General features: G+C 43.0%; 1 protein-coding gene across 5 annotated transcripts in view; it reads left to right on the top strand.

Moving 5' to 3' along the window:
* Positions 1-3068: 3068 nt before the first annotated feature.
* Positions 3069-13133, top strand: part of LOC124037875 (nucleoprotein TPR-like) — a 37779-nt gene continuing 27714 nt past the window's right edge. For all 5 annotated transcript variants that reach the window (XM_046353056.1, XM_046353059.1, XM_046353058.1 and 2 more), the window contains exons 1-9: positions 3069-3235; positions 3813-3917; positions 4074-4147; positions 4234-4330; positions 4423-4526; positions 4651-4815; positions 6356-6529; positions 12286-12373; positions 12526-12666. In XM_046353056.1, coding sequence (XP_046209012.1) covers positions 3085-3235; positions 3813-3917; positions 4074-4147; positions 4234-4330; positions 4423-4526; positions 4651-4815; positions 6356-6529; positions 12286-12373; positions 12526-12666 — 1099 coding nt within the window. In that variant the 5' untranslated portion in view covers positions 3069-3084. The remainder of the gene's footprint in view (positions 3236-3812; positions 3918-4073; positions 4148-4233; positions 4331-4422; positions 4527-4650; positions 4816-6355; positions 6530-12285; positions 12374-12525; positions 12667-13133) is intronic.

Genomic DNA, 13133 nt, shown 5'->3' with positions numbered 1-13133 from the left:
ATCCATTTCATTGCTTTGGCAATGTAAATATATGTTTCCCATGACAATAAAGCCCCTTGAATTGAACTGAGTGGTGGGGAGGGCCGGATGCTAGCACAGACTGGAATATGTTCCGGGATTCTTCCGATGGCATTGAGGAGTACACCACATCAGTCACTGGCTTCATCAATAAGTGAATTTATGACGTTGTCCCCACAGTGACCATATTTACATACCCAAACCAGAAGCCATGGATAACAGGCAACATCCACACTGAGCTAAAGGGTAGAGCTGCTGCTTTCAAGGAGCGGAACTCTAACCCGGTAGCTTATAAGAAATCCCGCTATGCCCTCCGATGAACCATCAAACAGGCAAAGCGTCAATACAGGACTAAGATTAAATCGTACTACACCGGCTCCAACGCTTGTCAGATGTGGCAGGGCTTGCAAACTATTACAGACTACAAAGGAGAAGCACAGCCTTGAGCTTCTCTGTGACAGGAGCCTACCAGACGAGCTAAATACCTTCTATGTGTGCTTCGAGGCGAACAACACTGAAGCATGGATGAGAGCACCAGCTGTGTGATCACCCTCTCCATAGCTGATGTGAGTAAGACCTTTAAACAGGTCAACATTCACAAGTCCGCAGGGCCAGATGGATTACCAGGACGTGTACTCTGAGCATGCGCTGACTCACTGGCAAGTGTCTTCACTGACATTTTCAACCTGTCCCTGACAGAGTCTGTAATACCAACATGTTTCAAGCAGACCACCATAGTCCCTGTACCCAAGAACACCAAGGTAACCTGCCTAAATGACTACCGACCCGTAGCACACACGTCTGTAGCCATGAAGTGCTTTGAAAGGTTGGTCATGGTTCACATCAACACCATCATCCCAGAAACAATAGGTATTTGCATACCTTCCAAACAGATCCACAGATGATGCAATCTCTATTGCACTCCACACTTCCCTTTCCCACCTGGACAAAAGGAACACCTACGTGAGAATGCTATTCATTGACTACAGCTCAGCGTTCAACAGTGCCCTTAAAGCTCATCACTAAGCTAAGGACTAAACACCTCCCTCTGCAACTGGATCATGGCCTTCCTGACGGACCACCCCCAGGTGGTAAGGGTAGGTAACGATACATCTGCCACGCTAATCCTCAACACGGGGGCCCCTCAGGGGTGCGTGCTCAGTCCCCTCCTCTACTCCTTGTTCTCCCATGACTGCATGGCCAAGCACGACTCCAACACCATCGTTACGTTTGCCCGACGAGGCAACAGTGGTAGGCCTGATCACCGACAATGATGAGACAGCCTATAGGGAGGAGGTCAGAGACCTGGCCATGTGGTGCCAGGAAAAAACCTCTCCCTCAACGTGATCAAGACAAAGGAGATTATAGTGGACTACAGGAAAAGCACGCCCCCCATTCTCATTGACAGGGCCGGTCCACATAACCAACAAACTGTCATGGTCCAAACACACCAAGACAGTCGTGAAGAGGGCACGACAAAGCCTATTCCCCCTCAGGAGACTGAAAAGATCTGGCATGGGTCCTCAGAACCTCAAAAGATTCTACAGCTGCACCATCGAGAGCATCCTGACTGGTTGCATCACCGCCTGGTATGGCAACTGCTCGGACTCTGACCGCAAGGCACTACAGAGGGTAGTGTGTACGGCCCAGTACATCAATGGGGTCAAGCTTCCTGCTATCCAGGACCTCTATACCAGGCGGTGTCAGAGGAAGGAGGAGGTGTAATTAGAGGGCAGGTTGGTCAGGATGATATCTATGAGGCTGCCCGAGTTTACGGATTTGGGGTTGTACCTGGTAGGTTCCATGATAGTTTGGGTGAAATTGAGGGCATCTAGCATAGATTGTAGGACGGCCGGGGTGTTAAGCATATCCCAGTTTAGGTCACCTAAAAGTACAAACTCTGAAGATAAATGGGGGGCAATTAATTCACATATGGTGTCTAGGGCGCAGCTGGGGGCTGAGTGTGGTCTGTAACAACAGTGTGGGACTTATTTCTGGAAAGGTGGATTTTTAAAAGTAGAAGCTCTAACTATTTGGGCATAGACCTGGATAGCATGACTGAACTCTGCAGGCTGTCTCTGCAGTAGATTGCAACTCCACCCCCTTTGGCATTTCTGTCTTGGCGGAAAGTGTATACACATACATACAGGCATTTTTCAGCTATGATTTTACCACTCAGAATCCAGAATGGATATGGAAATGAGGCCAGCACAGGACGTAATACACCCTTACAACAATCTACTTTTTGATCTTCTTAACTTCTTATCTGTTAAACTGCTACTGTGTCAAGAAAAGAGCCCCAATTAGGGGTTAGTGTGCTCCAGTAAAAAAAGGTCTGGTTTAGATTAAAAACTATTGCCCTGTGACCTGTTCATAGGGGCATGAGAGTCAGTGGTAGAATCGAGTTGGCACTTTATTGGCCCAAACACCCACAAGGTTGAGGTTACTCATGGACAGTAATAAGTCATCAACTCAAATTGCTCCTTTTGTAATGACCACCCAGAAACATTGTTGCATCTTTTTTGGCAATGTATGCATGTAAGAAAACTGTGGCAAGACATCAGTAGGTTTATAATTGAACACATTTTTGAAGATTTTACACTATTGTGGAGAGATGTACTGTTTGGATTCTTTACATATAATAGAAATAAGCTGAAACATTTTTATGTAATTAATTTCATTATTCTTTTGGCCAAATTTCATATACACAAATGTAAATTTACAAACAGAAAACCACATTTTCGTACCCTACAAAAAGAAATTGAACTGTATTTTAAGACGGTTAAATGCTCTACTAACAAAAAAGCAGTTAGAATTGTGAGTATATGCATTTCCCTTATTTAAGGTCCTTGTGTAATTGTAATGTGAAATTGTACCACCTAGCTCGATTGTCCATTGTTTGTCATCTATGTATGCTTGTGTTCCCTCGTGCTTTATGTATTGTTTTGTTGTTAATAAAATAATAATAATAATAAAAAATAAAAATAAGAAGTATCTCACCACACAGGTCACTGAGAACAAGTAGTCACTGCGCCTGCTCAGATCCAAGTGTTTTGTGAGGAGAAAATGTCTGCAGTGCTACTACAAGCTCTGGAGCGCGCTGAGATAACGAAACTCCCGAAAGCTGTTCAAAATAAACTGGAAAAGCTCATCTCTGATCTGCAATATGAAATAGATCTCCTCAAGTCACACCAGGAGCAATTTAGAGTCGATAGTGGTAAGATATGGCCGAATAGGAGATCATTATATGTGTATAGCCCCAGCTAACTACGTAGTAGGATAACGCGTGGATGGCCTTGACCGGCAGCTGTTTACTACCTAGTTTTCAAGTTAGAAGAATATGATGGATTCAAAAATAGCTTTCCAACATTGTTTATCAACCATGTCTAAATTGCTTTGCTACTGTAACTAGCTAGCGTTAGCTGTACTGTCTGGCGTAACCTGGTGAATGAATGACTGAGTAGGGTAACGTTAGCTCAGGGTCTCCAACCCTGTTGCTGGAGCGCTAACGTTACCGTCCTGTATGTTCTCACTCCAACCTCAGTTGAAACTGACCTGATTCAGTGTATCAACCAGCTACATTGGGGTGGGAGCGAAACCCTGCAGGTCGGTAGCTCTCCAGGAATAGGATTGGAGAGTCCTGCGTTTTCTCGTCGAAAACTTCTCTACTCTCTGTCCCTATAGTTAGCTAAACGTGGAAGTATCTAGGCAACTTCATTAAAGTATTTAGATTTATAATGTAGCTTTCAAGAGGAGAGCAGCCAAGTTGACATGTGTTGTTGTCACTCTTGCAGAACAACAGTTCTTTGAGAAAGTGCAGCGTCTTGAGCAGAGTCAGGAACAGTTTGTGACCCAGACTGAACAGCACCACAAACTCCGAGAGGAGTTCACCAAGATCAGTAAGTGGAATTAGTTACATGATCCAGCCAAAGTCTCTTTAATGACTGCTGCATACATGTAAACACTAGTATGTGATGCATGTTTGGCTATTTACTGACCATGACTAAAGAATGGTGGAATCTACCATTTCATGAAATTGCTCTTCTTTTCTGTAGATGAAGAACTCAAGAGTTTGCGGGAAAATAATAAAAAGTGTGAAATCAACCAAGAAAAGTTTACATCTGAACAGGTGAGACTCATGATCTTGTCACCTCTTTGACGGTTGGTGTTGACACCTTTTGGGGATTAATATAGATGTACACATTTCTATTCTAGGTCCAGTTCTCAAAAGCCAAAGATGAACTGGAGTCAGAGAAGAGGGAGCTTGTGCATACACTGGAGAGGAGATCTCAGGAAGTGGACTATCTGAGTGGTATGGATGAATCTATGTGGAGGGATACACACACACACACACACACACACACAGTCTTTATCTAATGTCTATGGGATTTATTTGATCATCAGAGGACTTGCAGCACCTCAATAACAAAGTGGCAGAAGTCAATACAACAAAGATGGGGCTGCAGCTCAAGCTGGACGAGCTTGAATCCTCAGAGGTCAACATCAAGGTGAGCCTATTTGAATGTTCTGTAACTTGTGAACTCTTGAATAGGACCCAGCTCTTAAGGAAGGTGTTAAAATGATCCAATACATCATATGTGTAATCCACACTGTTGTGCCTATTACCTCCAGTACCGGGAGAAGCGTATGGCGCAGGAGAAGGAGCTGTTGCAGGACCAGACGGCCTGGCTGAATGGAGAGCTCAAGGCTAAGAGTGAGGAGCTGCTGGCCCTGTCACGTCAGAAGGGCAACGAGATCCTGGAGCTCAAGTGCAGCCTTGAGAACAAAGAGGATGAGGTATGACCAAGACAGGCCCAATAATGGACTAAAGGAGCCTAACGTTACTCCTTATAGTCCCAAGGACCTTACATGTTCTGTTACAGGTGAATTGGCTGTGGAAGCCAAAACAGCCAAATACTCCATCTAAAATTGCTTCTCAATTGCGATACAGTTCTAGAAACATGAGACTATTTTCATATTACATAAAATAATTTCACAAAATCAAATTTACACATACATAACCGTTTTTACCACGGTTGCAGCCAACAGCATTTCTCATTGACAACACATTTGTGGCGTCAGTCTTCCGTTTATACACAGGTGTTCGGAGACGCAGACACCTAAATTAGCTCTGGCGGTCCAGCTCTGTCTTCCGTCTGTTTTCGGTCAACGAGCTCTGTAACATGGAAATATGGCCATGTGGGAACCCTACCGCTATAAAGATGTGAAGTTATTGAACCTTTTTCTAGTTTTTTGAAAATGTTTTATCGCTGATATGAACATTCCTTATGTTTCCAAAGCAGTACTGCAAGCGATGCGTGTTAGCGTTTAGAGCAAGCATCAGGGCTCTTAACAAAACTCCATGGCATTGTTCAATACTCATTTATGATTGGCTTGAAGGGCATTCTATAGCATCCATTATTTCCCTATTACGCATGGTGTATCAGCATGGTAGAATTCAATGGCTATAGTTCATTCTGATATTTTCTATTGAGCGGTTTCTGAAAGCAAAAGTCGAATTGAAAACATTATTGACATTGTTGAATTCGATTTTCATAATAGCAAGCTAGGACTTGATGGTTTAGTTAGCTAAACTAGTAATTACGTTTGGATACCATGGCAACTACTGTATCTATCTAGTAAACTTGCTAGTAGCTACTTTAGTGGATGTTGAACACATTTCCACCTGCAAATGTGTTAAATTATAACCATGGTATAAAAGGGATAATCCATTCGTGGCTCTGCGTTCTCTGGAAAATAATGCAACTCCGTGGAAGTAATAATGCAACTCAGTTCCACCTTCCACGTCGTTCATTGTTTTCTAGAGAAAGCATAGCCCCTCGTTGATGATCTCTTACGTAGTTAGCGTCTGAATGGGGTAAACCAAGACATAACAGTAAAAAAACATTATTTTCTAGAGAAAGCATAGCCTCTCGCTAACTACGTAAGAGATCATCAACGAGGGGCTATGCTTTCTCTAGGAAATAATGTTTATTTACTGTTATGTCTTGGTTTACCCCATTCAGACGCTAACTACGTAAGAGATCATCAACGTCTGAATGGGGTAAACCAAGACATAACAGTAAAAAAACATGATTTTCTTGAGAAAGCATAGCCCCTCATTGATGAGCTCTTACGTAGTTAGCGTCTGAATGGGGTAAACCAAGACATAACAGTAAAAAAACATTATTTTTCTATCACAAATAGTTATGTTGGGACAACTGTATATGCTGGTTTCATATTCATCTATTGAGTATGTTTTTGATATGACAATGTCTCTAAACTATTACCTGACTGGTTTATCCCCATCTACTGTGTCAACATTATGTTTTTGTAGTTGAACAGAGTCCAGGACCAAGTGACAAGTTTAAAGACTTCAAGTGAAAGCCTTCAGAAGCAGACTGAAGACATGATCAGTAAACTGAAAGAGGCTAAGGAGCAGCACGCTAGCATGGAGGAGAAGTTTAGGAATGAGCTGAATGCCAACATAAAGCTCTCCAACTTGTACAAGGTATGTAGAACAAGTCTAGGATTTGCTTTCAATTCCAATGAGTACTCTATAGCTCTCAAAATCAGTCATGATTACAGATGTTGCTAATTTGATCGGTACATTTTTTTTGCTTTTCAAATCAAATGTCTTTGTCACATGCACCAAATATAACGGGTGTATATTTTACCGTGAAATGCTGACTTATAAATAAGCCCTTTCTCAACAATGCAGAGTTAAAAAGTAAGGGAAATTAGCACACAAAAAAAGGAAACGGTAACACAATAAAATAACGAGGCTATATACAAGGAGTACGGTAAGGGTAAAAGTAGTGATGCACCGATATGACATTTTTTGTCCGATTATGAGCTCCGATATTTTCCTTGCCAAAAAACTTGATTCCGATATTTACAATTTTAGCAGCCCTTTGAGCATTCTAGTACAGTTAAATAGTTAACACACGCACATGGATGAAGCGGTCTAAGGCACTGCATCTCCGTGCAAGAGGCATCACCACAGTCCCTGGTTCGAATCCAGGCTGTATCACATCCGGACGTAATTGGGAGTCCCATAGGGCGGCGCACAATTGGCCCAGCATCGTCCGGGGTAGGCCGTCATTGTAAATAAGAAGTTGTTCTTAACTGACTTGCCTAGTTAAATAAAGGTTACACACACACACACACACACACACACACACACACACACACACACACACACACACACACACACACACACACACACACACACACACACACACACACACACACACACACACACACACACACACACACACTGACCAAAAAGTTGTTTTGTTGTTATTTACGTATGTCCCCATTAGCAGTAAAACATAATCAAAACCTATTTCTTTCACTTGCTGTGGTGTTTTGTTGTTCAGTCGTTTCATTCTCAACCAGGATTTCTATGGAATGCCGTTTGAGTCTTTGCATGTCAAAAAAGATACACGTCAAATAGTGTCATAAGCTTGTCGACCAATCAGGACCTGACTATGACTGCACGTCGCATAATTTAAAGCGTTCATAAATTGTTAGTGTAGTTATTACACATTGAATACACTATCACTCGTATTTCATATGTCACAACGATTCATCGATACGTATGCTATGATGCTGGTAAAGTTGTCTCAAGCACCTACTGTGCTGGTCATAAAAAAAAGCTAGCTAGCTCATGGATGGAAACAATGTTCTTTCCCAAAAGCATAGCTACTGAAACAGATTGTCATTTTGCTATCTTTAGCTAGCTAACTATATAGCTAGGTGTCATCATCTAAAATAAGTTCTTATTTGATTAATGGTGGTCGGACCCATCAATGTGAAGCAAGCCATAATAAGGATTAGCCACAATAGTGGACGTTGCGGTTAGCCTTCAAAATAAAAGTATTTATCTTTTAAATTAAACCTTTATTTAACTAGGCAAGTCAGTTAAGAACAAATTCTTATTTACAATGATGGCCTACCGGGAAACGGTTCGGTTCTTCTGCCTTGTTCAGGGACAGAACTACCGATTTTTACCTTGTCAGCTCAGGGATTTGATCCAGCAACCTTTCGGTTACTGTCCCAATGCTCTAACCACTAGGCTACCTGCCGCCCCAAAATATGTCATTGACAGTGATGCAAATAAATACCAATAGTGGAATTTTGCCATAATTGAATAGAACCTCGTGAACAAGGTTGGAATGTTATATAAAATCAACAAAAGACAATTTGTTAATTTGACCGAAATTTGTTGAAATCACACTGGATGCATTATACTTTAGAATTGCATTGGGGGCATATTATTTCACTCTACAGTCTTACCCCATGTCATTGATCCACAATCCATAGGTATCAGTCTACTCAGTGACACCCAGAGAACATTAGCATCGTCGCTCTGAAACAACTGTGAATTGAGCCACATGTATTGTCAACCTATGTGTATTGAACACTATACCCGAGGAAAAACTATACTGCGTGGATGTTCAAATAAGAACTGTCTTATAAATTAGGGTTATTTTAGATGACGACACCTAGTTATATAGTTAGCTAGTTAACGATGTGATACAGCCTGGATTCGAACCAGGGACTGTGGTGACGCGTCTTGCACTGAGATGCAGTGCCTTAGAACGCTGCGTCCGTGCATGTGTTAACTATTTAACTGTACTGGAATCCTTAAAAGGCCGCTAAAATGTTTAATATCGGTTATCGATGACGGGTTTTTTGTCAAGGAAAATATCGGTATTGGCCAAACATGTCTGTGCATCACTACTGCGAATACAAATACCTTAAAGGGTAGGGACGTGGATCGGAACCAGTTAGTATTTGTTGTAACCACCATTTTGCTTCATGCAGCGCGACACATCTCCTTCGCATAGAGTTGATCAGGCTATTTATTGTGGCTTGTGGAATGTTGTCCCACTCCTCTTCAATGGCTGTGTGAATTTGTGGGATATTTACATTTTAGCCATTTAGCAGACTCTCTTATCCAGAGTGACTTAGTGCATTCATCTTAAGATAGCTAGGTGGGACAACACAGCACAGGCATAAAAGTAATTTTTTTTCCTCAACTTGGCTATCCGTAGAGTCAGAGCTAGAAGGTGTGTGGGGGTCAAGTGCTGGTTGAGGTGAGGAAGAGGATTATTTAAGATACTGTATGAAGAGGTAGGGTTTCAGATGTTTTCGGAAGATGGGTAGGGACTCTGCTGTTCTAGGTTCAAGGGGAAAGCTGGTTCCACCGCCAGGACAGACAAGAGCTTGGACTGGGCTGAGCGGGAGCTGCCTTCTCCTAGGTAGAACGGAGTGATCGGGTTGGGATGTATAGGGTTTGCGCATACCCAGGAGGTAGGGAGGGGCAGTCCTCTTGCTATTCCCGTAGGTAACCACCATGGTATTTTAGTGGATGCGAGCTGGAAGCCATTGGAGTGTGCAGCCAGTGACTGGGAGCCAGTGGAGTGTGCAGAGGAGCGGGGTGACATGAGAGAACTTGGGGAAGGTTGAAAACCAGGTGGGCTGCTGCTTTTTGGATAAGTTGCAGGGGTTTGATTGGTCAAGTGGGAAGCCCAGCCAACAGCAAGTTGCAGAAGTCCAGGCTGGGGAGGACAAGTGCCTGGATTAGGACCTGCACTATTTCCTGTGTGAGGTAGGGTCATAATCTGGATGTTGTAGAGCTTGAACCTGCAGGAGCGGGTCACTGATTTGATGTTTAAAAAAACAAAACAATAAAAAACAGGGCTTTGTCCAGGGTCACACCAAGTTTCTTTGCACTCTGGGAGGTCGACACTGTGGAGTTGTCAACTGTGATGGAGGCCTTTGAGCAGGTAGGCCTTCCCATGAGGAAGAGCAGTTCTGTTTTGTTGAGCTTGAGGTGGTGGGTTGACATGCAAGTTGAGGTGGGGGGGGGGGGGTAGTTGACATCCGTATAGCAATGATAGGAGAGACCACATGAGGATATGATGGAGGCGAGTGACTTGGTGTATAGAGAGAAAATGAAAGGGCCTAGAATCGAGCCCTGGGGTGCAAAATTAGTGAGAGTACGTAGTGCAGACACATATCCTCTCCATGTCACCTGGTAGGAGCGGCCTGCCAGGTAGGATGCAGTACAAGAGTGTGCATATCCTGAGACTCCCAGCCCTAGGAGGATCTGATGCGTTCAGTGTCGAAGGCAGCGGAGAGATCTAGAAGGATGAGAACAGGGGAGAGAGAGTCAACTTTGGCAGTGTGGAGAGCCTCCATGTCACAGAGCAGAGCAGTCTCGTTGAGTGACCCGTCATGAAGCCTGACTGGTTAGTGTCAAGAAGATTGTTCTGAGAGAGATAATGAGAAAGTTAATCAGAGACAGCAAGCTCAATTGTTTTACAAAAAAATTAAGAAGTGAAAAAGGTCTATAGTTTTTAATGTCAGTTGAGTCGAGTGTTGGTTTCTTAAGGAGGGAACGCAGCCAGTGGTATTGGCGGGAACTGGAACATGCTGTCCTACACGTCGATCCCAAACATGCTCAGTGGGTGACATATCTGGTGAATATGCAGGCTATGGAAGAACTGGGACATTTTCAGCTTGCGGCTGAATGGCACGACAATGGGCTTCAGGATCTCATCACAATATCTCTGTATGTACAAATTACCATTGATAAAATACAATTGTGTCAGTAGCTTATTCCTGCCCATAACCATAACCCCACTGACACCATTGGGGCACTTTGTTCACAATATTGACATCAGCAAACCGTCATACACACTGTCTGCTATTTGAAACCGGGATTTATCATGAAGAACACACTTCTCCAGTGTGCTAGTGGCCATCGAAGGTGAGCATTTGCCCACTGAAATGGCCACTGAAATCAGTTAGGATGCCGAACTGCGGTCAGGTCAAGACCCTGGTGAGGACGACGAGCTTCACTGAGACGATTTCTGACAGTTTGTACAGAAATTATTCGGTTGTACAAACCCCCAGTTTCATCAGCTGTCCGTGTGGCTGGTCTCAGACGATCCCGCAGGTGAAGCCAGATGTGGAGGTCCTCGGTTGGCATGTTTACTTGTGGTCTGCGGTTGTGAGTCCGGTTGGATGTACTGAGAAGTTCTCTAAAATTACGTTGGAGGTGGCTTATGGTAGAGAAATAAACATAACATTCTCTGGCAACTACTCTGGTGGACATTCCTGCAGTCAGCATGCCAATTGCTTGAGACATCAGTGGCATTGTTGTGTGATAAAACTGCACATTTTAGTGGGGTTTTATTGTCCCCAGCACAAGGTGCACCTGTGTAATGATTATGCTCTTTAATCAGCTTCTTAATATGCCACACCTGTCAGGTGGATGGATTATCTTGTCAAAGGAGAAATGCTCACTAACATGAATGTGCACAAAATGTTTGAGAAATAAGCTTTGTGCATCTGGCAAATGTTTGAGATCTTTTGTTTCAGCTCATGAAACATGGGACCAACACTACATGTTGCGTTTATATTTTTGTTCAGTATAGACTAAAACTTTCTTGGTAAATAATATGGTCTACAGCTTATCATGAGGCATTCCAACCTTGAGACTTTCTTTTAATATTAGAGATCGCACACCAGCTGTTGCTAACAGAGAGACATACAACTGCTGTTCTCATAGAAAAAACTGCTAGAATTATATTTTCCATGTCCTTGTTCATCCAAGACTCGGAAAACATAGGATATTGCAGTTCTTCAGATCACTTTGATAGGATAGTCTCGAACGGAGCTTGTCCAGTTTATTCTCCAGTAATTGCAGGGTTGCCAATAGAATGGAGGGTAGAGGCGGTTTATCCACTCGCCGACATAGTCACATCAGATAACCTGCACGCTGGTCTCTGTAACACCGACTCTTCCTTTTTCGAGTGTCTGGGATTTGGGAAAGAATGACCTTCGCATCAGACTCATTAAAGTAAAAATCCTCATCCAAATAGAGGTTTGTGATTGCCGTTCTGATGTCTAAAAGCTATTTTTGGTCATAGGAAACAGTGCCAGAAACATTATGTTGAAAAAATGTTAAGATCAGCGCAAAAAAACACTAAATGGCACAATTGGTCAGGTGCCCATGAAATGGCTGCTATTCCCTCCAGTGCCATCCTACAGTATTTTCTTTATTTTTAAATTGTTTTTTACTTTAGTTACAAAAAAATAGCTTTTTTTGTGGGTAAGCTTTTGGTGAAATTTTAGTTAACAGGTGCATGTTACATTGTCATGGTGAATGACGTGAAGCATTTAGCTAATAAGTGCATTAATTGTTCCTGTCCAAACACTGGCCAACAACCCTTTACCTTGTCTTCCCAGGGAGCTGCTGCAGACTCTGAGTCCAAGAGTGAGGAGTTGAGTGGGGCTGTAGAGGAGCTGCACAAGCTGCTGAAGGATGCTGTAGAAGGTGAGGGAGGGAGGGAGAGACCAGAAAGACAGTCACACACAACTATTGTCTCAATGCAAAACTGTCTAACACAGGCACTATGTTTTCTTGTCATTGGTAGGCTAACTTTATTTGTCATTAGTCTGAATTCTCCTCTCCTTTCCTCTCTACAGCGAACAAGGCCCTGGAGGTGAAACTGCAGGAGATGGATGCCTCTCGGATCAAGGAGGCTGCTGAGCTGAAGGACAGTATCTCCAGTCTGGAGAAAGAACTGGACAACGCCAACCAACTTCTGTCCGACACCAAGCTCAGAGGTCAGACTTAAGAAACAATCAGCGTTTTGTTTTTACTGAACAGTTGACTGAACCTTCAAATGACTTTAATAGGGATGGTGTCTCCCCGAGTTAGCATCATTACCAGCAGATTTGACAAACTGGCCACAGACTGATTTCTATTGGTCAAAGAATGATCAAAGAAACCCCATCATCCGAATACAAATCAGTCTTGTATTAGGATGATGGGGTTTCTTTGATCATGCTCTGGAGACTTCAGTGTGAAATTATTAGCAGTTGATGTTATTCTTTAATAACACAGACCCCAAAGCAAATCAGGGGGAGGAAAATAGGTTTATTCAAAATGCACAAATCATGCTTGGAAGTAGTAGATGGTCATTCTCCACTGTCCTCAGTGATGCTCTCCAGTGATTCTCTCCCCAGAAGACAGGGACAGGATCTAGTTTTATAACCCAGCCCTAGCCTGTGGTTGACCAACTAGAAGTCCT

Source organism: Oncorhynchus gorbuscha, linkage group LG06 (genome assembly GCF_021184085.1).
Source record: "Oncorhynchus gorbuscha isolate QuinsamMale2020 ecotype Even-year linkage group LG06, OgorEven_v1.0, whole genome shotgun sequence".
Classification (NCBI taxonomy): domain Eukaryota; kingdom Metazoa; phylum Chordata; class Actinopteri; order Salmoniformes; family Salmonidae; genus Oncorhynchus; species Oncorhynchus gorbuscha.
Note: the sequence above shows the minus strand (reverse complement) of the source record. Positions and strands in the feature narration are given on the sequence as shown.